Raw genomic sequence first — 25,033 nt, forward strand, 5'->3', positions numbered from 1 at the left:
CGCAGGTAACTTTCTTACGATAGCCTTCCGCTGGGTACGCTAGTGCTCGTAGCGCTCCCGTATTTTGAGGCTTACAGATACCGGAGCCCAAACCGAGCGTCGCGGGTACAGGTTTCCCGTGTTTCGAGTACCGGAAAACGTTGAGTGTGTATTTTCCCCCTCTGAAAAACAGCCCATCTCCGAAAGGCGTTTGAAATCGGACACCGCTGGCGTTGAGGCCGTCACGTTTGTGCGGAGGGATACGTTGTTGCGTCTGACAATGTGGACGGAGGTGGTGAAGATGTCTACGAGAAGAATGAAATCATCTCAGTTGTAACAACAAAAAAGGAAGACGTGAGATTAGTTACTATAATAGATTTGTTTGCACACAGACTTGTTACAGAGAGGCAAACACGTGGGCGCTGTGTGGAAAAAACAGGCTTCCCGGGACAAAAGGAAGACATCTACTGTGCTCCAATGCGTTTCATGCACTGAGGTCGAAATACTCTTGAAGTTTTATGTTTTTCTCCTTGCGAGTCTCCGCTTTTCTTTTTACTCTTGGATACCAGACACTCGGGGAGGAGAGGTAAAAAAAAAAACACACTCTGTACACTTCGTGTTTCGGGGGAAGTTGCACGAATTCGACGGCTTTCATTGACGCGTATTTTGACGCCTGCAAATTGTCGAAAAGTTTTCGGGAATGTGTGGTTAAAGCGGGGGGATGTAAGTTTTTGTCTGGTTTGAGGTGGCGAGCCAAGTGTGTGATGGTCTCCGCATCGACCACAGAGAGAAGGAAATTACTCCTTTGTTCTGCAAAAAGAGCCCGTTAACGTTAAATGTTCGAGCTGCCCGACGAGCCTCGGTTTGTTTTTTTTGTTTTTTCCACCGTGTGCCTTAGCCGCTTTAGCTCGGAGCCACCGAGGGAAAATATAAAATCTTTACGTTGTCCAGCATTTTGGCTGAACTTTGTGATGCGTACCGACGTGTGTTTTCCAAACAGGCCGGGAAAAACTTTCCATAAAATCCCTTTGGTAGCCCTTTAAACATTCCTTTATGGAAGTGTCTGGCCACCAGCTAGACTTATTTTATTGCACATTTGGCAGGAAATTCCTCATGCTCCCACCCCCACCGTCTCTTCCACTCTGCTCCCTCATAATGCACGATTGGACCCTAATAACATGCGAAAGAAAGAGCTTTAGTATCTGTTGCATGAAGTTTGGAGCCTCGCTCCTGTTCTGGGCGGTCAGGGCCGTGGTACTTGTTTTACACACTGATTAGACGTGTAGTTTGTTGGTCTTGTGGACGATGTCACCGCGGATCAGAATAAGCCGTGAGTGGGTTTAGCTGACAGTAAAAAAAAAAAAAAAAAAAAAAAAAAAGAAAGAAAGGAAAAAAAAGAGGGGGGGGGGGAGAAAAGGTTGGTCCCTGGATATGGCCTAGCGGATCTGATCAAATAATGTGCAGCCTGCATCCTGTGGTGCACATGTTCTCTGGCATTGTTGTAAAACTATTCCTATTAACGTGTTTATGGCGTGAGGCCCCAACATCCGTTACTTTCATGCAGTGTTTGAATCAACAGTAGAAAATGCTCATTGTGTTCTTGTAGTAATAGCATTGTTATAAACATGTTATACCCTTCCCCCTTTATTTTTATTTTTTTGTTTTTTAACAGCAGGCTGGATTGGACACAACCTCAAATGCTTGTTTCTTGGCTAAGTAACAGGGACCTAATTTGGCCTATCATTGTGTTTGAAAGCCAAAAACTCGGGAAGCTATCTAAACCCAACTCGTTATGGTTTATTATAAAGTTTAAGTGGTGATTTGTTTTCAGTTTGGCTCAGTGTTTTGTGATAACTGGAAGTGCAGTGTCCTTTTGTGGAGAATGACCTGCCTTCTCTGCCTTGTGTGGGTGACAAAGACCCCCAATGTGCTTTCTTCAAATATTGATCCAGCACTAGCTGAAGATGCCATTTTGTTAACATTAAGCCCCTCCATGTGCTCTGCTCCATTTAACTCTGTGCTAAAGTCATTTTTTTAGCAGCGTGTGTGTGTGTGTGCATGGCAGGATTTTCCTTTTGTAGGGCGTCTTATTCTAAAAGTTTGGGATGGCAATGACAGCCATATTTCTAGCCTATTTACACTTGGGGCAGTGTTTTGTGTATGCTCACTTCCTTTCCTCGTCCCAAGGTTAAATTAGTCTCACTTGTTCTGCCTTCTCTGTACTGGGACAGCACTGTTTGGCTACCTTTGAAATGACTTTTCTCGTGTATGCAGACAAAGGATTTGTCTCCCAGTTAGACTTTTTATTTCTTAAGAAAACTCCAAATTTGCCCCGTGTTTACATCACACACCTGCATTTCTCCAGGATGTGCATCTTTCTTGTTTTTTGGGGTTTTTTTTGTTATTATTTATAACATCTGTTTATGCTAGTGCTGAATTGGAAAAGAGGCTGTAAAAGTACACCACCTGTTGGTGTCCAAGTGCTTCTGTTCTTCCAGTTGCTTCCCTTACCCCCAGTTTCCCTGTAAGGCGTAGAGAAACACCGCTCGGCATCAGAGAGCGGCCCTCAGGCTTGCGTTGGAATGCAAAACACTGGGTAAATCCAGTCTTCGTGCTCACTGTGTCATTTGACAAGGTCCTTTCTGAGTTGACATATGGTAATTTGGTAATGACGTGTTTGCATACAGTCATTAGCTCTGCTTTTCACCCCTATTTCCTTGGGCTAACAATAGTCCCAATTATGTCTGTAATTGTAAATTCTTTTATGTAGCAATGATCGACATATGGCTGTGTTATTTGCCAGGGTTGCGTAAAATGAAAGACTTTTTTTTTAAGTCATTACTTAGAAGTGATTTGACTGAAGGCAGAGTATTCATCACTTCATGGCGGCGTCTCCTCCACTGCCTGGATGGGAAGGCAATGTCTGAGGGGAAATTTGCATTTTTAAGTAGACCTGCCTATGGTGTGTAGTGGTCAATAGGTTTGTGTTGTCCTTTTTTCTGTAGCTAGCTCATGTTTCATTGAGTTATTTCCCAAATATGCAACATTAAATAAGACCTGCATATAATTTTCATATTTGGGGAACTTTTTGAATTAAAAAAAAAAAGGTCATGAGAAAATTACTTTTAGCCAAATTACTGACGTACTGCACCCCTGCACTGGTGTCTAATGAGACCGAAAAAACCCGCCAATAAAAAAGTGTAAGCGAAGGGGGTGTGAGCTAGACAAAGTAGGATAGTTTAACTCATCCTTTGCCATCATCTCTGTTTAAGAGGAACATGTAACTTCTTTTTGTGTTTGCTAGCGCCATTAAAATCCTGTATCTGCAAATTTCTCTCGTAGGGTTTATTAGAAACTGAAGGGTATGAACGAACAGCAGCAAAGAATGGCTGCAGTGGAAACTGACAAGGAACTCAGCGACCTCCTGGATTTCAGCGCGGTAAGAGAGCGGGCTCTGGGTGGCAGTGGTAGGTGGGTGGCTATGGGAGGAGGAGAGTGCGATACAGGTCTGGGCATAGGCGGAGGTCAGAGGGATGTGGGATAAAGACCAAGGGGGGGAAAAAAAAAAAAAGCTTAACGTTACAAATAGAAATGTTAAAATCTCTGTATAACGGCCTCTCTGTCAGATCAAGATATTTCATTCTTGGCATCAGAGTAGTGCAGGTAAAAGTCATGCTGTACTCCAGGTGATGGGTGAGAATAAAGTCACACTTTAGGCTACCCAATTACTGAGGTGATGCAGAGATATAGGTTACGAGGAAGTTGATCGTCCTGCCGTCAAACAGAATCCACTTTAAAATGTAAATATTGAGTCAGGAGCAGCTACAGGAAACGGTACAAATAATCTCACTGCTGTTTGTGTTGTGAGGAGGTTCTTAGGGGGAAATATTGTGATAGAAGACCGTGGCTGAGCAGACAGCTTCCACCTTTCTTATTGTCACATTTTTAGTCTTTAAGATGACATTTTCACAAAGATGCTGTGAGAGCTATGCTCCAGACATTATCTACAAAGTGGATAGAGGAATTCTGTTGAGCTTTATTTACCCGCGTTTCAGTTTATTGTGAAGCTTTTTTTCAGCTGACATAAACATCACGGAGCCCCGGTGGAGCTGTGTTAGATTTTTCTTTTCTCCTCAATAACCCAAATAGCTGGCGAGGCTAAGTTGCAAGCCCTGGATAATTATTATATGCAAAGAATAATCGGTAATTCCAAACTCCGACTCTCAGTGAGCTGTCGTTAGCAGACGTAATGTCCTATGAGATTTTTTTTTTTCCCCCAAAGTTGAATTGATGTTGTTTTGCTACGGCAGAGAACAACAGAAATGTATTTTGTGTGCATATGTTATTAGTAAAGCACCATTATAATGCTGTTTGTTGCAGTTAGCTGCTTTGTTTGTGCTGGAGTTCAAAGAAACTTAGCCTATGTTCTGAGCAGGGCTGTGTCGCAGGTTTCATTGTTAGTCACTTGGGTTTGTTAGGAAAGCCCAGATTGATCAGTTGCCAATTTGTATCAGCAGATGTTCTGTTTAAATATGACATTGATAATTGGGCGAGAAACTGTTGAACGTTACACAAACGAATTTCCTCCTCTTTGTTTATTTGTTGTCTGCTCATAGGAAAGCAAGTGAGATTGGCCGTGACATAAAGAAAACTAAATGTGTATTAGGCAGTTAAACGTAATGGAAGAAAAGACGGTCTTTTAATCAGAATCTTTGGCTACGTCATACATTTAAAAAGGAAAAAAAAAAAAAAAAACGTGCGGCAATGGAAGATTGTGTTATTCTGTCCTAGTTAACGGCATGTTTGGTTTGTACAGCAGACTTTGGCCGTGTCACTGAAAGATGGTCCTGTGGTAAAACCCAGAGTGGCTTGCTGACATTATTAACACACGTCAGTTACGTCATTATAGTTTCATTTCAAAGGGCAGTATTTTGTATTGTTTGGGGTCTAACTTAATTAGACTGTTTTATGCGTTGTTTGCCATAGAATAAAACATCACTTATGTTTTAAAATCAAGAATATTTATAACTTGATATATTTTTAGGTTTTTCTGTTGATGCTGAAAGTTATAGATGGTTAAATTGAGTTTTTTTTGTTTTTTAAAATCCCGTTTATATCTCACTTTAGACTCATCCAAATCTGAAATGCCTGTAAGGTGGAGGGGGTGGGGAGGGGGACTCACAACTGAACGATGTGTTTGTGTGTGTGATGTGATGTTAGCCATTAGTGAAAATAGGATGTGTGAAGTGTGCCATCATTTTCCTTGTTACTTATGGTATCTCGCTGCTTTTGTCTTGTAGATGTTCGCGCCTCCAGTAGCCAATGGGAAAAACAGAACGATGACACTCGCCAGCTCTCAGTTTGGTGGATCAGGTAAGCTTTTCGGCTTGATCTCACTGCATTTTTCTTAAACTGTATTGGTTTTGATTCCTGCACCGTTCTTAATCTTACCACTTGTTTTTTTGTAATTAACATTACGGTGGCTGAATGTGGGATTTGACACAGCAACATTAAGCAAATTTGCTGTTAAATCAGTGCTCTTTAACGGTATTATAAATGTAAAACTGGAGTAACGGGAAAAAGAGCTTTTCTTTGTAATTTACAGATGACATAATGGAGCACACACGTTAAAGGTCAACCCTCTGAGGTGACGAAAATTTCTAACCTAACCTTTGTGGTATTTATCGTGCAGACAGTTTCAGTTTTATTTACCGATGTTTTGAGATCTTTTCCACTTCCTTCGTATAGGTAAATTTTATTTGTGGTGCATGCTGCTCTACAGAATTTCATTTGAGACTGTAGCTATATTTTCAGAACTGACGTCCCCACCCCTCTCTAATCCACAGACTGAATAGTTTTCATTGGATCAGCTTTCTGCCAAAGAAAAATGTATAGCAAAGTGTTTGTGGTTATATCTGTTTACATGTATTACACTGAGTAATGTAATGGAAGCAGTCCCAGGAAAAAAAAGAAGCTCACTGAAACCCTGCAGCCTGTTCTATGTCTGTTTATCCATTTTCGTATTTGTTTCACAGTTTTAAAGGTGAAACTATCCGCAATTAAACCACTCAAGCACCTGAAGGCTTCGAGTAAGCTTTTCTCTCTTCCTGAAGGTTATTAGTAAGTCATGTTACTTTCATTCCTCTGTCACCCTGCCAACCTGGTGTGTGAAATCGAGTCACACTCCCCAGTGTTCCCCAGAGTGAGAACTTGGCCACTGAGGAACAAAGGCAAAGAAGGGGGCTTATGGACTTGAAACGACTCCCCCACCCTGAAGTGTAAAACACTCCTCCCCCAACACAGCACAGGGCTCTTACCCCCACTGATCTGCAGGAAATGGCTTGAATCTGAGACAATGTCCCTCACCCCCAGCTTGCAGCCTCTTAAACTGGCCCAGCATGCAGAGAGTGGCCAGAGTGGGAGAGAGAGCTTGTTGAATAGAGGGATCAGCCTGTGGAAGGCAGGATTCTGTTTGTTTCTATTACAGCAGGCAATTACTAAGCAGTGAGGAGTTAATTCCTCACCCCTCCCCACGTCCCAAAGTGTGACCCTCGGTCATTGAAACCCATTTTAATGTGATACTTAAAGCTGCCACCTTTAACATTTTGGAGATCGGCAGGTACCCTCTAATGGCACTAGAAAGCCAAAAAGCTAATGTGCAAATTCCAGCCTAAGAGGTTCTCGTAGATCTGTGTCATGTTATAACACGCACAGTGCACCGACTACAACGTGACTATACGAGGAAACATGTTATTAAAACTACAGCATTAAATGAATGCATTATTTGTAGATGGAATGGGTACATGTGGCGTTTAGTTGCCTCTTTTTGTTTTATTTTTGAAGCTTAGCCACTGTAAGGGAAACAGTACTGCATGGCTGTGGGCCAGGAAACCGACTTATTTTCGAAATGATGTCCATTAAACCACAACGCCTATCTATGACGTCACCTCGGCGGCTTGTCTATTCAGGGATCCAGCAGCGCGGGAACGGCCGCAAGTAGCCCAGTGGCCCACCAGACCACCTCTATTCATCAGCACAAAAGTGCTCAGAGGGGTGCTAATTGCATTAGGCGTCCTCCCTTCCTCAGTGGCCTGTGTGTGTGTGTGGGTGGCTGGGTGTGGGTGTGTCGAGGAGAGTAGAGTGGATGTTAGAGGAAAGAGGAGAGGATTGGCAAGAAGTGTGGGATGTTTAAGAAGTAGGGGAGGCAGAGTGTGACGGTGTGGAGGGAGCTGGCCAAGCCCACAAGCCTTCAGGCAGGCGTCCCCTCTGTCACCTCTGCAGCTGCTGGCAACGTCTCCAACCCCCTTCACACACACACAAACACAAATACAGGGGACGTGACAAGCTCGCTTTCCTCAGATCACAACAAACAATTGTCACATGTAGCCTCTCTAGGCGGCTAACTGGCTAGCTTTGCATTTACCTTTTGCACCTCAACTTGTCCGCCTGCACACGGCTGCAGGATTGTCGCGTACTGTAGTTTTCTGTACTTTACTTTGTCGCAGCAGGAAAATCGAAGCCCTCAGAAAGGGGAAATCTCAAAGGCGAGTGGCTTCCTCCTTCAGCTAAATTAAATGTTTTCAGAGCTCGCAGCTCTGAGAAAGTTTGTGGCTCAGTGAATAAATATTTTTCTGGGCTCTGCTTGTGAGTCAGTATTTGCCTTGCTATGTTGAGTACATTTGCACTGGTCATGCCAAAATCTAGATGGACGTGATAGAAATCCAGAGAACCTGTCGTTTTCATGCTAAACCCTCGACTTTTTAACGATAATCCAGACTAATTGTGTGTTTAGTGGTAGTATTGTTTGCTTACTGAAAGAAATAAAAGTTTTAAATAATTTTGATGGCTTATTTTTTTCAAAAGTAAAGTAGTAATGGTCACATTGCCTTTCTAGACTGAAAATGGTTGCAGTTTGATTAGAGATTAGATGCATTAATTGGCATGAGCTTCATTTCTTAAGTACTCTGTTGCTGTCCTTGTGTAACGTTGGAAGGCCTTGTCAGTGTAAACGCTGAGAGGAGACGCCGATGTAAGGGTTTAGTCAGAACTGTTTGCATCGTCATTTTCTTTCAATTAGATTTTTTTTTAAAAAAGGTAAATAATTAAATGATATATTACTGATGTACTTCAGTGGGACTTTTTTGTCATTATTAGTGATTACAAATACCACTATAGAAACACTGAAAAGTATTCTTCTGGCAAAATGATAAAAACTCAGCACAAGCAAACAAACCGCGTGCTGTCAAAGGACGTAAGGAAATGTGTGAGCACTGCTACCCAGTAGCATTATCATGACTACGTGATGTCATGATGATCAATTACAGCAACAGCTGATAACAGTTGATAGCTACTAAGTTCACTATGTTCACTGTTTGTTTTTGTGCTGGACAGTAAAAATATTTATGGCAGCATGTGGAGCAGCACAATAGCACCTATAATGTAATACACGGTTTATTCTAATTCTAATTTAGTACCACTGAAATTTTGTTTGACATGAAACGTGACAGGAGATTAACAACAATAGGAAGATCTCTCTTCTGGCGTTGCTGGGCTCTCCTAGGCGTCAGTGTCACCTCGGCAGCTCTCCACCTTTGTTTAATTGCCTCCGAGTTAATTACTCCACTAAGTGTGAAACAACGTTGTCAGACTTCTCCTGCACAGCCGTGCTTTCGCTTCATCCTCTGCACCCCCGTTGTCCAAATGGAGGCTTCACAGGCGGATGAGTGGGGTATTGAAAATAGCTGCGAAGATGAAGTTACTCTCTCAACTCTGTGCAGAGTGCAGGTTATTGTCGACAGCGGCGATGCGTAAACGTGTGTCACCAGTTACTTTTCTGTATTTGTGAAAATACTCATGGTCTAACAGCAGTTTTGGATGACGCTAGAGTGTCTTGAAGTGGAAAAAAGAAGTTGTTTGAATGAAAATTTGCAAGGCTAAAAGCAGACATTGTTGAGTCCTCTCATCTAGACTAGATTTTTATCTCACTAATTTGGTACTACTTCTGCTGGCACGGAGCTTTGGCTTAAGTGTCTCCATTCAAAGTCTGTCATCTTTATTTAGCAGCGAGCTCGTTGCCGACGTCCTGTGCCATCGGACATGGTTGACGGTGGAGCTGCGCTTTAGTAGTGCCATGGCCTTTCGGCATGGCCGATCTTTTCGGATGCCCTCTCCTAGCGGCTCGCCTGATTCTCCATGCCACTGGCATCAGCTCCATAGATCACGGCTGTCGCAGCGTGTGTAGGTGCTTGCACCGCTCTGTTAGTCTCATCACTCATTCTCGCTCGTCAGCCGGGCTGCTGATCTCACCCAGACCCCTCTCACTCTTGTCTTCCCCCCCCCCCCCCCCCCCCCCCCGTCCCCTTGCTTTCTCCTTCCACTTGCTCGCTCTCTTTTGCTTTCTCACACACATTTTTTTAATTAGGCAAAAATCAAAGACGAAATATGAATATTCATAAGGAAACCGCATTAATATGCACAATTATGCAAATCAGCATGCAATTAAGCCTTGTGTCTCCAGAGAGCCTGGATAGCATTAGTGCATAAGACAGGGAGAAGGGGATGATGGGGGTATTTTGGAGTTTTCTGCTCCACCAGTCTTTTGGCTGTGTTTTCTTTGTGCTCTGCATCGGCTTTTTCTTTACCTAAAACATAGCATTTCAATTTTTGGCACCACACATTGTTTGTCAAATTGACTGGGTGGAATTTAAATGTGGTTTAGATGACATGTTACTCTCACAACAATTGGATTACATTAGAATGCTAATGGTAAACGTCCTGTTATTCAGTGAGCATAAAAAACGGCATGTATCCTACATGTATCTTTGGAAATGGTTTAACATAACAGAGAATTTGCTTTGATCAGTGTGAATTATTTGGCTTCCTTATGAAATGCCCATTGTGGCCACTTATAGTCATAAAATGTTTTGTTCAACTCCAGGGTCAAAACCGTTCATGTCTGTAATAATGCACATTAAAGTGGTTTAAGGTTCTCCCCTTGGACTGCTCACTTCTTCTAGTATCTAGTTTGTTTGGACTAATGCTGTTCCTCCCTACCTTTCACTGTGTGTCTCTGCATCAATAGACGAGCGTAGCGGCTCTGGGTCTTGGGGCTCCGCGGAACAGAACAGCCCCTCGTTCAGCCAAGGACGGGTAAGCTCCAAATGCACACACTCGGCCTCTTCAGTCGCTCATGACTTTAAGTTTGCAAAGCTTTAACACCAGATGCCACGACACTGTCACTCGCTCACATTCAGTTAACCGCTGCGCCATAGATGAAAACACAAACGTCCTATCCCCCAACCACAACTACAGCTTAGTACTTTTCTCATCTGTGTGCCATATGCAATTTGAAGCTGTAGTTTTACTTTCTACCTAATAACTTTGGCCCAGGATCCTGCATTGGCAAGCTCTCTGGTATCCCAAACCTCTGTCGAAGCCCACCGGTAATTGCAGCTTCACATCTACCATAACTGTCTTGGCACAACTCTGTGTAAATACAAGGAACAGGGGGGTGAAATGGATGCAGCAAGCTTTGATTACCACAAGTTGATAATTAAGAAAGTTGGTTTGATTCCCTCGAGCTGATGCAGATTTGTTTGGCATGGATCCTGTTAGACAGAAAAGCAGGGGGGGGGGGGTTTAAGCGCTAAGCCACGCAGGGGTGCTAAAAAGATGTAGCTGGCCATGTAAGCGTGTTAGTCTATATGCCTGAGGTTGGTGTCTGCCATCCTTGGCCTTTTATGGTTAGTTGTCTTGTTTTATGTGTGCCATTGTTCCCACAGGGTTATGGAGAAGGATCCCACTACAGTGAGCACGAAGCCTTGTCCTCTCCATTCATCAGTTCAGGGATTGCTGGTATGTTCTGCTTCCTTTAAGTAAACTTTGATACATGTGACTTTTATCTGTTTAAGTTTTAGCACTTGAGTCGTATCAGTTTACAAAATATAAAAACGTCATCCTTGGTACCAGATGAATGTTGCCTTGTCAAACGCCAGCTTTAAGAAACTCATGCTGATGGAGACCGATTGGACAGTCGTGCATATATTTATGACCGTAGAGCTGTCTTCTGGATGGCAGAATGTGTATGTATATGCATATGTTTATATCTGTGTGTGAGTGCGTGTGTGTGTGTGTGTGTGCTCATTCGTTGAGTGTTGGGGATGTTGGGGTATTGAAGCAGAAACCTTCCCTAGGGTTTTGTCTGGCGGGCGGCTTTATGCAGCTGAGCGTACTGAGGGGAAAAAAAGGGAGGGCATCTCTGGACTTTTTGTACTTTAGAAAAACCTACTTTTCATTTGTATTAGCACAGTCCATTGCGTCTTAATCTGCGTATACAGCTCAGGGTTTCACTTGAATTAATGTTGAAATGTCCATCATGTTCACCTCACAGGTAAAAATGAGAGACCACCGTATTCTTCGTTTGGAAACCAGGTATGTTTAACAGCGAGGATGCATGTGTGACCTAATTTCATGTAGTTTGCCTGTGTGTAAGACGCCCCGTATTTTCACTTCTCTTTTCATGTCGGGCACTTTGAATTGACAACGGTCTTGGTTTCTTAGAAAAGAAACCATGCTTTCCCACGCTTCTGTGTGTCTTATTAGTAAATCTTATCTCTCTGTCCTCCCCTAGCCTGGTTTCCTTCCTAGCGACATTGCGATGCCCAGCCCAGATGCCATGTCACCCTCTGGTCTGAAGTCTGGCTCTCAGTTTTATCCTTCATATCCTAACAACCCCAGGAGAAGGCCGCCTGAAGGAGCCATAGGTACGTCATGGGGCATGCAGTGTGGCTACGAAGTACTTATTTTTTTGTATGTGTGTCGTTCAGGATTAATTCATTTGCTGATTATTTATTGATCATTTAACTGCGTTGTGTTCGGTAGCTCCAAAAATGGTGAAAACTGTCCGTTTCAATGACCCGTAGCCCAAAGTGATGTTTAAAATGTGTCGTCAGATCATCGGGACCAAAACGGCTTATTCTTTGTCGTTCTGTTGAACATAAATCTAAATACAAAGCTACAGTGTATGCACACGAATGCACCTTGGCATTTCATTCAAACTGATGCGCGTACAGAGCGGCAAGCACTTGCTGCATCTTGGTTTTTTAAATTTTTTTTTATTTTCTGGTCTAGCTTTAAAAATACAAACATACTAACATGACATGTACCCTCACTTAGTCCATATTTGTGTTCCCGCCTCTTAAACATTTTCTGTATGTCTGTGCTGCCTGTATGTAGAAACCCAGCCAAAGAAGATTCGGAAACCCCCTGGCCTGCCGTCCTCGGTAAGAGCTTATTTCTGCTCGTCTACACCGCTCGCAGCCAGTCCCTTCTCTCGCCGTCTCTCTCTCTCTCTGCACACACACTGCTGTCCTCGCTCTGCTTGAACAGTTCTGTGACAGACAGGGGTAAAGACCCTCTGCTCAGTCAGACTCTTAGCAAGCTGACAGTTAGGCAACTCAGGCCCCAGTAAACATCATCACTGTGGTTGTCTGTATAGTCAAGTGGTTTCAAGTGGTTTTCTGGGTTGATTGTCATGTAGTCAAGTAATTTTGCAGGCTTTTAGGTGCTTTGTTGATGTCTACATACCTTTTTCTGTAGCCTAGATTGAATGATACACTTTGATAGAACACGTGGTTCGCGGTTTGCTGACGCACAAATTGCACAAGGTTTGGGTCTCAAGTCTTGTTTTCTAATGTAGTTCAAGGTTTCATTGGTTTTATCGAGCTCAAAGTCGAACAAATATTTGTAAAATATTGTGAATTTGTTTTTTTTTTCCCGCCTTTATAGTGTGCAAACAAGTAGATGTATAGTTAATTATGTAATTATAATAATTCTGTCCAAAGTTTGAATTCTTTACATGACAGTGTCTGTGTTTTAGTTCCTCAATGCTGGGCTACTTGTAACGTTTGAACCTGGGGAAAACAAAACAAAAAGGATGAAGTTGTGTTTAAATTTCTTGTTTGAGCATATTTAAAACTGAGAAATTGTTGCTCGAAGGTAAAGAAGTATCTCGCAGGGCCCAGACTGTACTGTCACATTATAAGAGTTGGCAGCTGCTGATGCAGCTGATGTGAGGATGATGGCAGCCAACCATAGCTGGAGATACTAGTCATTGTTACATGTTTGAATATACAGTCAGTGAATGCTGACAAAGAATTTTCTCAGCATGTGCTGCTGTTACTCAGACTAGAAATCTTTTTCCTTATGTGTCTTGTGCAGTGATTGCAGGTTATTTAAACTCAGAAACCTGGTCGTGTGTGGCTTGCCTGTGTTGCTGTTGACTCTGTCTTGATGTCTAAGCTGCTGGTGGATTATCGATATAAAATGTTGCCACTGCACAAGCGTCTTCTGACTTCGAAGATGAACATATCCTATGCTATGAACACAAGCAGAAGGAAAGATTAAAATCAATTTCTCAAACATTTTTAGCCATCTTTGCCCTATTTTGTTTGTTTTTAAAATAATCTGATTGTATGTTGCGTAGATTTTTATTCAGGCGTTCACTCAGACCAAGGCTGATAGCGTTACACGCATAAAAAAGGCAAAATCAAAGGCTTGTATGTCTGACAGGGTCCATACAAGACGTCTTGAAGTGTAGTCTGACAGGAAATTCAGGCAGACTTGAACAGAGCTGCGTTTTGACTCTTAAGTTGACGTACAGTCTGTGCATTGATTAGATTGGTGTTTATCAGATTGACTCGGACCGTAACTATGGGAACAGATCAAAGTTGAACTCGGCGAACTCTGCGCTTAGCCAGATTTTTTGATTTCTTGTTTGTTTATGAAATTTGCTTCTGCTGCCGTCTCCCACCTGTGGGTGTTGTCGCGTTGAAGTGGCTGCCGAAACCTCTACGTGCAGACAGGCTTCGCCAAAGCGACTACATCACAGAGATGGAGTGTCAACGCTCTGTCTGGCCGAGGCCCTCTCTCTCTCTCTCACTGTCTGAACCTCAGTCAGTCCCCGCAGCGTGAACGATGGCTGCGTGGTTTTAGTGCGAATGATGAGACTTCTGTGTGTGAACCCCCCTCCCCCACCTCACCCAGCCCTCAGCCTACGCCTCACCACATGATGGCCTGGGTGGGCCTCCCCCTGTGAGTGACCCAGTTGTGAGGCGCAGTGCTTGTGAGGCCTCTTAGCCCCGTGTCTGAGCCCAGATTAATGATAGCTGGTGATGATCCTGTGGTCTTTCCTTCTTCCCACACTCCTCTCTTGCCGCTGTTTTATTTATTTATTTTGTTTGTTTTTAAACCTCCTTATCAGCATATTCTACTTTTCTTTATCCACTTGAGTTTCAGAAATCGTTTTACTTTGTAAACGCCATATCCCATTTGCCCTCGAGCTAGCTGACTTCAGTTTCCCAGCGTTACCTGCGCACAAGATCCTCACCCTAACCGTGCAAATCGTACGCCTCTTTTCATGTGCAACAAACAAAAAACATGGAGGAGCCTCTCTTCTGCCCCCTAGTTGTCCAGTATACTAACCACAAACCCCTGTGGTTGAATAAAGCGCTCTGAGGTTAGTTTGATGTTAATCTTCATCTACTCCCCACCCCTTGCCACAAGCCGCTTTTTTTTTTTTCTGTGTGTGTGTGTGTTTTTTGTTTTTGCTTTTTTTTTTCTCTCTCTCTCTCCTCCTGGTGTAGAGACCTTTACACGGTCATAACCTGAATTACATTAAACCCCTATTAGTTGAGGATTTTACCCTAGCAATCCCTTTCTTCCTGAGAATACAATTATCCAGCAGCACTAGTCATTGTGTAGTCCTGTGTTCCCATCTAGAGCGGCAGGATTCACTCGACATTGTTCCCCGTGAAAGAACAACTCAAAGCCTATTGTTAAATGAAGCCATCTCCATCATGTTTTCCCCTGAATTAACCGTGATCATTTTAAATCCCCTGTTTCCTTCACACTCCCCTGGCCATATCAAGCTTTGTTTAAGTCATTTAGATTACCTTCTCCTGTCCCCCTCAACACCCCTTATCTATCTACCCATTTCATAAATCATCAGGGCCTTCATTTTTTTTCCCCCCTCAGTCCTCCCCCTTGCCCCTTAACCACCCCCTACCCACTGCAATCTCTCCCTCTTTCTCTCTCCCTCTCTCTCTGTCTTGCTGACTGGATCCCAGCCCCCATCTCTCTCCCTCTCTTCTCTCCCTCTCCTCAGCCCAGCTGCCTGTGGAGTTGGATGTGGTCCAGGAACAGGCAGATGGCTCTGTAATTAGAAGTGCATCTCTCCATTCCCTTTCCACTTCTCCCTGTTAAATCAAATTACAGAAAAAATCCCTTCTCTGGATTAGCATTCTTTGCAGCATAGCCTCCATTCTCTTTCTCTCTCCCTCTGTCTGCATGTAGTACAGAGGAGGAGAGGAAAAGGAGGACTCAGTGGTGGCTGATAGTCTGGAAACTGAAGGCGTCTCATGTCCATCTTCTGTTGCTGTGTTCGGAGGCCTAGCATCAGTGGTCGTTTGCAATATTTAGGAACAATGTGCGGTTGAATTCTTTAAGGTGCAAGTATTTAAAATGTCTACAATATTAACCAAAGCTGTTCTTTGTTATTTTCAATCCTCTGACGCTCTAGTGCGAGTTTGAGGACATAGCTTTTGGATTGTGCATGGATGGGTGTGTTGGCTCACTGAATGCATGGTATGTGTGCGAGCTGATACCGAGTGTGTTATAGGGAGGGGCTGCAGGCCAGGCAGTGCGATGTCACTGGGGTCCTAGGAGCTAGAGAGGAAGTGCTCACTGTGCACTGGGATCTAAGCCGTCGCTGTGCCCAGCATGCCATGGCCACTGTGTTCTCCTCCACGGGCGAGGAGCCGGCCTTCCTCCTCCACCGTTGGCAGACTCCCTCTTGCCATCTTGTGGTCACTTGGCGCTAGTGTAATTAAATGGTTATCCATAGCAAAGACGAGATGGATCAATGCCACAGTACTTCATCTTTCGTGATGGCTCAGGATTCATAGTAAACCGCTAACACACATGAACGCTGGTGTGTATTGTAGTATTGTATAACCGTAGTCCAACTGTTTGTCACGTCTCTTTGTTTAGGTGTATGCTTCCACATCTGGTGACGAGTATACCAGAGAAAATGGGGGATATCCTGGTGCTAAGCCTGGAGTCTACCCTACCTCTTTTTACTTGCAAGGTAACCTTTCATAAAATATTACTATTGCCCTGTAATCTTCTTTGAACTGTTTTCATATTAATTCCAAACATTTTTTTCTTAGATGACCCCTGGTCATCTTCTGGCTACTCTGCCATGCTGGGTAATTCCCCTCACATTGGACAACCAGGCTCCTTTTCTGCAATCAATCCACAGGACAGGATGGTGAGTAGAAATGGCCTCAATCCTATGCTGATGGTTGATGTTGTGGTAACATCCACATAACAACACGTAACAACAGTATAAGTCATCGTGGTTTATTTTAAACGTGCTGTTAATTGTTTGGATGTTCAACATGCCGTACCCATTCTCAAGGCACCAAGTACACGATGCAGATTGGGTTATTTTTTTTTCTGTGAACAGCTTTTGTGCTTTACCTGTATCCCAGAAACTTCACCCCTGCCTCTGTCCCCACAGAACTATCCTCTGCACAGCAGCGAGGTCAACGGCTTCCACTCGGCCCCGACCACCTACAACCACACGCCTACCATCAACGGAGAAGGCATAATGGGTAAAGAACCTTTGAAAAAAGCGCGTCGCAAACCTCTCCGTCACTGCTTCGACGGCTACGTGGTCAGACTGAGTTGCTTTTTTTCAGATTAACAAGTCATCTGACTTGCATTTATTTTATCTCTGCAGCCAACCGAGGCACCACAGCTGGCAGTTCAGGAGATGAAATTGGAAAGGCTCTTGCCTCAGTGAGTTCTTTTCTCTCTGTTTGTTGCTTTAAATTAGTGCTGGGCAATAAAACACTTTAAATAATTTTCCCGAGAGTTTTATATCCTCTAACGAAGTGAAAATCAGCAGTGATGGTAAATTCTGTTGGAGACATGAGTGGAAATTCAGCTCGGGGAGCGTCTGAAAATGGCAAAAATGTTAGTTAGATGGTGTAGGATTATTTTGGATATAAAGAGTTTTATCCAAAACAGATTGATTGTTTAAAAAAATATCCTGAAGGGGGAGTGAAAAACCAAAACAGCTGTTTTTTGGCTTCAAGTGGCATAGTTACATTTTATAAACCCTTCTTGAATCAGTTGTTTTGCTGTTCTGCTTACAATAACCTGGATCCTTAAGCATGACAGTAAGAAATATCTAACCATTAGATATTTAATGTTATTTATTTTTGTTTTTTATTTTTTAGAAGAAAGTTTAGACATTAAAAGATGTATGGACATGTTTACCTATGAGTATTTTTACCTTTTGAACCCAGGAGAATGAATTTGAATTTGTTTTAAGTTTTTATCTGCTCATACTTTCAGATTTACCCATCGGACCACAACAGTAATAATTTCTCCTCAGCTCCATCTACTCCTGGATCTCCTCAGGCCATCGCAGGTACATTTCTCTCATACGCTGTTAGTACTTCAAAAAACTCACAATAAAAGATAATCTCATTAAAATGACAGATGTTTATGTTTATCCTTTTTTTGAAATATGTGGAAAATTTGTCTCAGTTCCGCATTGTGCTGATGAACCTCAAGGCTGTGTAGATTTAGCAAATCAAAAGGTTGGTAAACTGAGTTAAGGTGGTTTTTTTATGCAACCACAAATTTGGTTAATGCATCAGCGTGAACTGGACAGTGCCTTAATGAGTATAGTTCATTTCACTTGTTCAGTCTGACCCGATTGCATTTTTGTCATCGAAGAATTAGTGTGTTGAACTTGAGTGAATGTTTTCTTGTGCGTTTTAATGTTATTCAGCAGAAAAACATGTCTGCAGTGCCACCTGGTGAAAAGATGCGAAATGCTACTTAACCGACACCCAATATTTCTCCCTGCAGGACCTCAGTCTCAGTGGCAAAGACCAACCACACCCAACTATGAAGGGCCACCACATGCACTGGTATGCCAAAATATTTCTCTGCTGCATCAATCCTAATTAAAAACCTAACGTTGCCGGTATGGGTGTGTTCTTCTAGCCTTTGTATGCCGTTGCTTGTTTTAATAGTTGATGTCCTGCCTTCATCTTGACAGCTTAGCACATCTTTCATGTATTTATACAGCAGAGTAAAATGGAGGATCGCTTGGAAGAGGCCATCCACGTGCTCCGTAGCCACGCTGTGGGCCAGGGCCCCGGCTTAGAGGGCGCCCACTCTGACATGCACAGCCTGCTGTCTTCAGTACACAACGGGGGCCTCGGAGGCCTCTCTCCGGCTTTCCCCAATGCAAGTCTTGCCCTCAGCAACAGACATCCCGCAATGGTGAGTCACCTGCTCTGTTCAACATGTTTTCTTTTGTTTTTAAGAGAGGTGTGGGCTCGTGATGCTGCTTTGAAACACAAAGCAGACAAAAGTCCTCATCTAAGCATTTGTGCGGTCTACGTTTTCATTCATAGGAGATTCAAATTCGGTACGCTCCTGAAGAGGCTGTGTCAGTGTCGAGGTTTAAACGAACATGCTCCAGTTTTTAAAACATGTTAGAAAACTGAGACGTGGGAAATGATTTACAATTAGGGGAAACTTTGTTGTGTGTTTAATTTTATGATGCACAACAAATTGTCCTTTTGAACAGATAAATATTTTCTATTTTCCAAGAAAGGATTTGGATTAAATGGGGGGGGGGAATTACTCAGAAAAATTAGTCTGGGTTTTATCACCACCAGAAACAATAAACCATCACAGTGGTGATGCTTTGTGCCATCTGCTGGCCAAACTGTGTACAGCAAGAGTTCATTTTATATACTTTGTCTCTGAGTTATGTAAAACCAGTTCCAAAAAATATCAGCAAATGAGTTTGTTTTTTATTATTAATGTCAAAAGGTATTCAGTTATTTTCAATACATGTCATGTCAGTTTTGGGTTGGTTTTTTTTCCTGGATTTCGGGTGGGGGGCTTGTAGTCTGTGTATCAGCTTTGCTCTTATCTGTCCTCATGAGTCTATCGTGACCGTTCTCCACCTTTACCAGCAGGGTGGGAAACATGAGGAGCCCACAGGTCTTCCTCCCAGCAGCACTCTCCTGCACGGTCATCACGCATCTGGACCCACACCAGCAGTGAGCCAGCCAGAAGGCTTTACCAGTAAGTTTGATTAATATTTATTAATTATAAAAATGTCTATTTTACATGTACACAGATTTCTTTTGGGCTTCATCAGCTTCCCCGGTGCTGTATGCACTCCTGAAACTGAAAATATTAAAGCCTCACGCACTGTGTTTGTCCGTAGGTCTCCCGGGTGGTTTGGCTCGCTCCTCACACTCCTCCAGCAGCTCAGATATCAAAAGAGAAGACAAGGAGGACGATGAAAATTCATCTATTGCAGACAAGTCAGAGGAGGAAAAGAAAGACACCAAAGCGGCACGCAGTCGAACAAGGTAAGGAAGGTCCTTGCACGTTTAGTCTTTTCACCTCAAACTTTAAAAACTTTGAGCTTGATTTTTACAGAATTAAACTATTACTTTGTCAAACAAAGGTGAGGATCGTTTTGTCACTAAGAGAATATAAAGGGAGTCAGCTGTCACTTTTATACTAGTTTAATTCATCTCCGTCATCTCTTCTTTCCTGTGTTTCCCAGTGATTGCTTAGGCTATGTTAGGTTTTTAACGATGTCAAACTCCCCCCTCTCCCTTCCTGTCACGTTTTCAGAAAGGAGGCGTTGACCCTCCAGATGCTCTCTGGCCTCTCAGACCAGAAAGATGAGTAAGTTTCTTCAATAGAGAATCAATTTCTAATGCTTTGTGGGCTCCTGCCAGGCATCACTGAGCAAACAAATGCCGCTGGAACTGATGTCTAAACGATCTCTGCTCGACAGAGTCGTCACAGTATTTCTCATTCTGAACTTTGCTACTCATTAGTCACCATTTCTGCACAGTTGCCACCTGGAAGTTTTGAAATTTGAACCCAAAATGGTTTTTAGACTACAAATAAATGCAAGCATGAAACAATAGACATTTATCCCAAGTCCAGCATCACAGTAATGAACAACGCTGCACAAAATCCTAAGAAGTTTGGGGTTGTAAAGGTGAAGGCTAAAGCTGCTTACCATGATTAGCTTCTTACAAGACATAGATTTTAAATCTGCTAACACTTCACACACAGCAGAGAATGTTTTTCTAATTGAACTTGTGTGGGATAAGCATTTTAATTAAATGATTATATGAACTGCTTCTTCAGCAGTGTTGGGAATTGTTTCTTTTAAAATGAACTTTTGTATTATGAGGTTAGAGCCCTTTTACTAAGGTGCATTTGCAGGATCAAAAAGAAAAAAGCCCTCTCAATTCTTTGCGCCTGTTGGTTATGTTGTCCAGAGGCCGTTAGCCTGTACACAGTTTGCATTTGTTTGTTTTTTTGCCCTTTGTTTCCCTCCACAAATTCAAAGTGATGCAAATAATTCCACAATGTAAATACTGTTCTTCCTCATTCACATATAAACTGCTGGCTTATAATGCAACTCAAGTGTTGCATTACAAGACACGTGTTGCCCCCAGCACTTTTCTTCAGTAATGTTTTCCCAGCACTTTAACAAGTCTGCTTAACCCTCTCGAGGCAGGCGTTGCTGATTTGCAACAGTTAAAAACTAACAACCTGATTACCCCACATACATATTTTATGAGTTTTTTTTACTCAGAAGTACCACTGCAGGACTTGGTTGTGCATTAGCAACAAAAAGTTTAATTTGAGCCTGAGAGGGTTAAAACTGTGAACTGGTAGAATGAGCACTTTTATTTTGTAGTTTCATCCTTTCATTTTTGCTTGAAACCAGTCAGGAAGACGATGAGGACCTTCCCCCCGAGGTGAAGATGGAGCGCGAGAGGGAACGACGAGTGGCTAACAATGCCCGTGAGCGCCTTAGGGTACGGGACATCAACGAGGCATTTAAGGAGCTTGGGAGGATGTGCCAGCTGCACCTCAGCCACGACAAACCTCAGACCAAACTTCTCATCCTTCACCAAGCTGTTAATGTCATCCTTAATTTAGAACAACAAGTCAGAGGTCAGTCTGCACGTAGACTCTTATGGATGAAAATCCCAGCTTTGTGGATCTCTCTCAAGGACTAAGAAGGCTCATTTCTGTGTTCATCTTTCTCAGAGCGTAACCTAAACCCAAAGGCAGCGTGTTTAAAACGCCGCGAGGAAGAGAAGGTGTCTGGGGTGGTGGGTGAAGCACCCATGCAGCTCTCAGGAGGCCATCCTAGCATGGGTGGAGATGGCCACAATCCAGTTGGCCACATGTAACACCAGGTAGGCCCAAAAGACTCGTGTTAGAATTTAACTTGCAAGTATACAATACCCGCAGTCATATTCTATCATTTGTGTGTTATGCAGGAATGTCGTTGCATTATGTCATTTGCTCCTTCCTTTTTCCAGATCTGGTGGTGTTTTTCTGGCTGTCAGAGGATGTGGCCTTAACAGATTTCTTCCACCTGTTATTCTCAAGTGTGTGTGTGTGTGTGTGTGTGTGTGTGTGTGTGTGTGTGTGTGTGTGAGAGCGTGTGTATGTGGACATGTCTGTGTATTGTCCGTTCAAATTTCAAGATGCACATTCACACTCGTACACACATGCATACTGCCAAAACTGACACAGCCTGTTTGTCGCACTCCCAACCATGACTACAAGCTCAAATGTGAAGAACTGCCTTTTTTTTTTTTTTTAAATACATGTAAACTTTTTTCTTTTTTCCTGGTTTCCACATGATGATGATGATGATGGAACACAGGAGTACATTTTTATTTTTTTGTCCTGCCACACATTGGGGCTTCACACACTGCCGAGAGGTGCTCTGGTGGGAGTGGGGGGGGGGGAGAGAGAAGAGAGAGACCTAAACAAATAATTTGAATCAAGGATTTGTGCCTAATTGTTACATGTTTTCTATTTGACATTTAAGCAAATTGCTTTACATGTGAGGAACATTTATTGTGAGGGATTGCTTATGTGTATGAGCAATTATTTTTAATGTATGTCATTCCCAGCGTGATGGTACAGTCTTACATATGTTATGTAACCAAGCCCATAGTTGAAGTTGAACTGTCAAAATTATTTTCTTCGTGTGTGCGCGTGCGTGTGTGTGTGTGTGTGTGTGTGTATGTGTGGAGGTTGGGGAAAAGGTCACAAGGCAAAGGTCACAGTTTTGACAGTTGAAACGCAGCTTGAAGCATGAAAGACGGAACTCTGACTTAGAGACAGTCTCTGGCCGGAGCCCGGTCACATCACATGAGGCATCTGGAGACTTGGAATTGAAGACTTCTTCCTTGAAGACGATAATCTATCCAAGTGGGAGAATCTGTCAACAAAACAAAACTGTTCTTCCTGTTTGTTGACCACAAATTCAAGTGTTACTCCAGTAGTTGCTTGTTATCGATCCAGGTTTTTGTACCGCTTTATGTACTAAAGCATCCACAGACGAAAGCACAGTCGTGTAGTTTTAGGCTGGACTTTGAGTGTTGACCTGTTTCACGTTTCAGTCCCTGTGAAAGTCTTTATGAAAGCCATTTGAATTACTCGCTGAGTGAACAGCGCCCTTTAGTGCTGTATCTTTGAAGTGGTTTTGATGGTGCCAACAGACTTAACGGCTCGAATATTTCCCCTTAATTGAAGTTCAGCAAAAGGAGAAAAACAAAAATTACAAAAAAAAAGATTTAAAAAAAAATCTGGGTTTCTACAAAGGAGGGATCTCATCAGTCCGCGGGCGTTAAAGCAGACGAGCTTCTGTGTAACCGAAGCTTTGTTTCCTAAATGAGCATTCCCACTGAACTGCAGCCCTTCACCTTTCTCCTGAGTAAGTGTGTTTTCACGTTTCTTACCGAGAGAAGTGTGATGTGTAAATTCACTTCATACATTATTCTGTTTCATTTTTCAAAATTAAATATATATAAAAATATATATTTTTTGTTAGTCTATACATTGTAGATTTTTTACATAAATGGCAATATTAGTTTGAAGTTTAGAGTGTATTGTAGATGAGCTGTATAAGGGGATATTTGACATTTAATTCAAAATTGAACTGGGATGGCGGTGGAAAAGGGTTGACGGGATGACAAATGGAAAATGTTAAAAGCGTTTGGTGTGTCCTTTTATTCCAGTTTTAGTTGTGAAGCGTCTCATCAGCTACCCAAGAGAATTCTTTCTGTCCATTTGGGAGCGTGTGGGCAGAATCGGTGCCACGGACCTGCTGAGGCATTCTGACCCCAGCAGGGGGCGCTGGAGAAAAATGGGGGAGGGGATTTTTGTCTCTAACAGTAATTATGCAACTGGTTTTTGAATGTAGCTACCATACAAATGTGGATCGCCTTCATTTTCAAAGTTGTGTTCCTGGGTTTTGTCAGTACCGTGTAATAGTTTTCACTTCACTCTTCTTTGTTTCTGATGTCTGTCCTCAATCGAGCGGCGCTTGGCGTGCAGCTCGCTGTTCAACTTCCTGCTCGTTTATTTTGGAGGCAGATGCCCGTGTTTGGGTGTAAGGTTAAGGGCAATATGGAGAACAAAAACAGTGTTATTGTGATGTTATTCCCATGTCATGTTGTGAATGGCTTCTTTTTACCAACATGTAATCACAAATGGGAGGTGGAGCATTTTGTGTGTTTAATTTCTACAAAAAGAGATGAAGAAAAAGACCTATACAAATCAATAGTGTGGCCTTTTCATTCTCAAGACTTAAGATGTCATGATGGGAGAGTGATGCCTTATCAGTGCCTGAACTTGTATTTTTTTTTTCTTTTCATTTAAGACCGTTTTTATTTTGTGAACCATATCATTTCATTTATCATGGAGATTAAAGAGGTACTTGTTCATTCCCCCACCCTCCCTTCTCCTAATGCTTTTTTCAGTTTTCAGGAAGAAGTTTAAATGGTATAAAGAGATTTTTCTTTCAGTGTATCTAGTTAAAATAAATAAATGTTACATAGATCTTGTTTAGTTTTTATTCCTCTTTTTTCCCCTGAAATATTCAACTGGATTGTCCAATCTGCTGTGTTAGTGAAGGTCACGGGTCCAGGTCCTGAGTTTTCTGTCTGTCCTGTATTGCTAAAGCGTGGCAGGGTTCAAGAGGTGCTGCTTCTGACTCTGCTTGTCTGCCTTTGATGCACAGAAACCTGTTTCGGTATGTGCTGCATGGTGTCGGCGTGGACAGTTTATTTTCAGGTGTAAAGACTTTCTGCATTGTGGCGTCCAAGCCCTTCGCTGCAGTGACTTTCAGTATGTGTCGTCACTAGTGACAATTTTAAACCCCAACCTTTCACTCTTCCAGCTCTTTGATGGAGACTCTTGGGACATCCTTGATCACTTAAGTCAAAAAGTTGTGTTTTGAAGTTTTGTCTATTGTCTCATGATCAATCTGTGTACTGGATACTGCGATGGCAATTCCAAGGGAAGAATCAGATTAGATGTAAATTAGTATTCCCTGGGCTGGACTTCTGTGGCGGGGGGAGCTTTTTCTTTCTTCATTGAAGTCTTGACATAGACACAGTTTGAAATCTGACAAACAAACAGCCACCCCAGTCACTGCAGGAGCTTGTAAATGTTTCAGCTGATGGGCTTGGACTTGTTTTGTTCACACTAGAGCATAATTAAAAACTTTCTTTGGACAGTTTTGTCACATTTTTGTTGAACTAAAAGGGGGTTGGACCATTGAGTGTTAACGATATTCACAGGCACAGAGCTTGACATCTTGGAGCGAGGACACTGTTGACTGCTGGTCCTCAGAGCGCCTGTCTCTCTTATATATATATATATTTACATATATAAATATATATAGTTGAGAACTGTCCTGTAAATAACAGTAATGTAGCAATAAATGTGCCATTTTAATAACAGATTATACCTTTTCCAATGTCTGGCTTTTGAATATTGTATACATTAAAAAAAAAAAAAAGGAAAATAAAGGAAACCATTGTAATAAAGGGTTAAATTAATTTGTCCATATTTTCTATTGCCAATATTCGGACAGGGTAAAAACTCACTC

At 42.5% G+C, this 25,033-nt stretch overlaps 1 protein-coding gene across 3 annotated transcripts; it reads left to right on the forward strand.

The window, feature by feature from the left end:
• On the forward strand, positions 1–24,979 carry tcf3b (transcription factor 3b). Of its 3 annotated transcripts, none has more exons than XM_006790357.3 (21): positions 1–565; positions 3,322–3,418; positions 5,280–5,352; positions 10,061–10,128; positions 10,761–10,833; positions 11,369–11,409; positions 11,609–11,741; positions 12,214–12,260; positions 16,027–16,123; positions 16,206–16,306; positions 16,559–16,652; positions 16,781–16,839; positions 17,401–17,476; positions 17,923–17,984; positions 18,145–18,342; positions 19,047–19,158; positions 19,304–19,451; positions 19,723–19,776; positions 20,840–21,069; positions 21,166–21,317; positions 21,444–24,979. In XM_006790357.3, the coding sequence occupies exons 2-20, from the start codon at positions 3,344–3,346 to the stop codon at positions 21,309–21,311; spliced, it is 1,887 nt and encodes a 628-aa protein (XP_006790420.1). In that variant the 5' UTR covers positions 1–565; positions 3,322–3,343; the 3' UTR covers positions 21,312–21,317; positions 21,444–24,979. The 3 variants fall into 3 exon arrangements, with proteins under 3 accessions (XP_006790420.1, XP_006790421.1, XP_006790422.1); XM_006790358.3 differs by having other exon boundaries at positions 19,050–19,158; XM_006790359.3 differs by lacking the exon at positions 3,322–3,418.
• The last annotated feature ends 54 nt before the right edge of the window (positions 24,980–25,033 follow it).

Source organism: Neolamprologus brichardi, chromosome 23, assembly GCF_056152115.1.
Source record: "Neolamprologus brichardi isolate AB-2024 chromosome 23, ASM5615211v1, whole genome shotgun sequence".
NCBI classification, from domain to species: domain Eukaryota; kingdom Metazoa; phylum Chordata; class Actinopteri; order Cichliformes; family Cichlidae; genus Neolamprologus; species Neolamprologus brichardi.

Excerpts from the sequence above, each read along its gene's own strand:
- tcf3b (XM_006790357.3), top strand. The coding sequence starts at position 3,344 with ATGAACGAACAGCAGCAAAGAATGGCTGCAGTGGAAACTGACAAGGAA. Across the intron at positions 11,410-11,608 it reads ATTCTTCGTTTGGAAACCAG|CCTGGTTTCCTTCCTAGCGA; the intron begins GTATGTTTAACA and ends GTCCTCCCCTAG. Across the intron at positions 12,261-16,026 it reads CCCCTGGCCTGCCGTCCTCG|GTGTATGCTTCCACATCTGG; the intron begins GTAAGAGCTTAT and ends CTCTTTGTTTAG.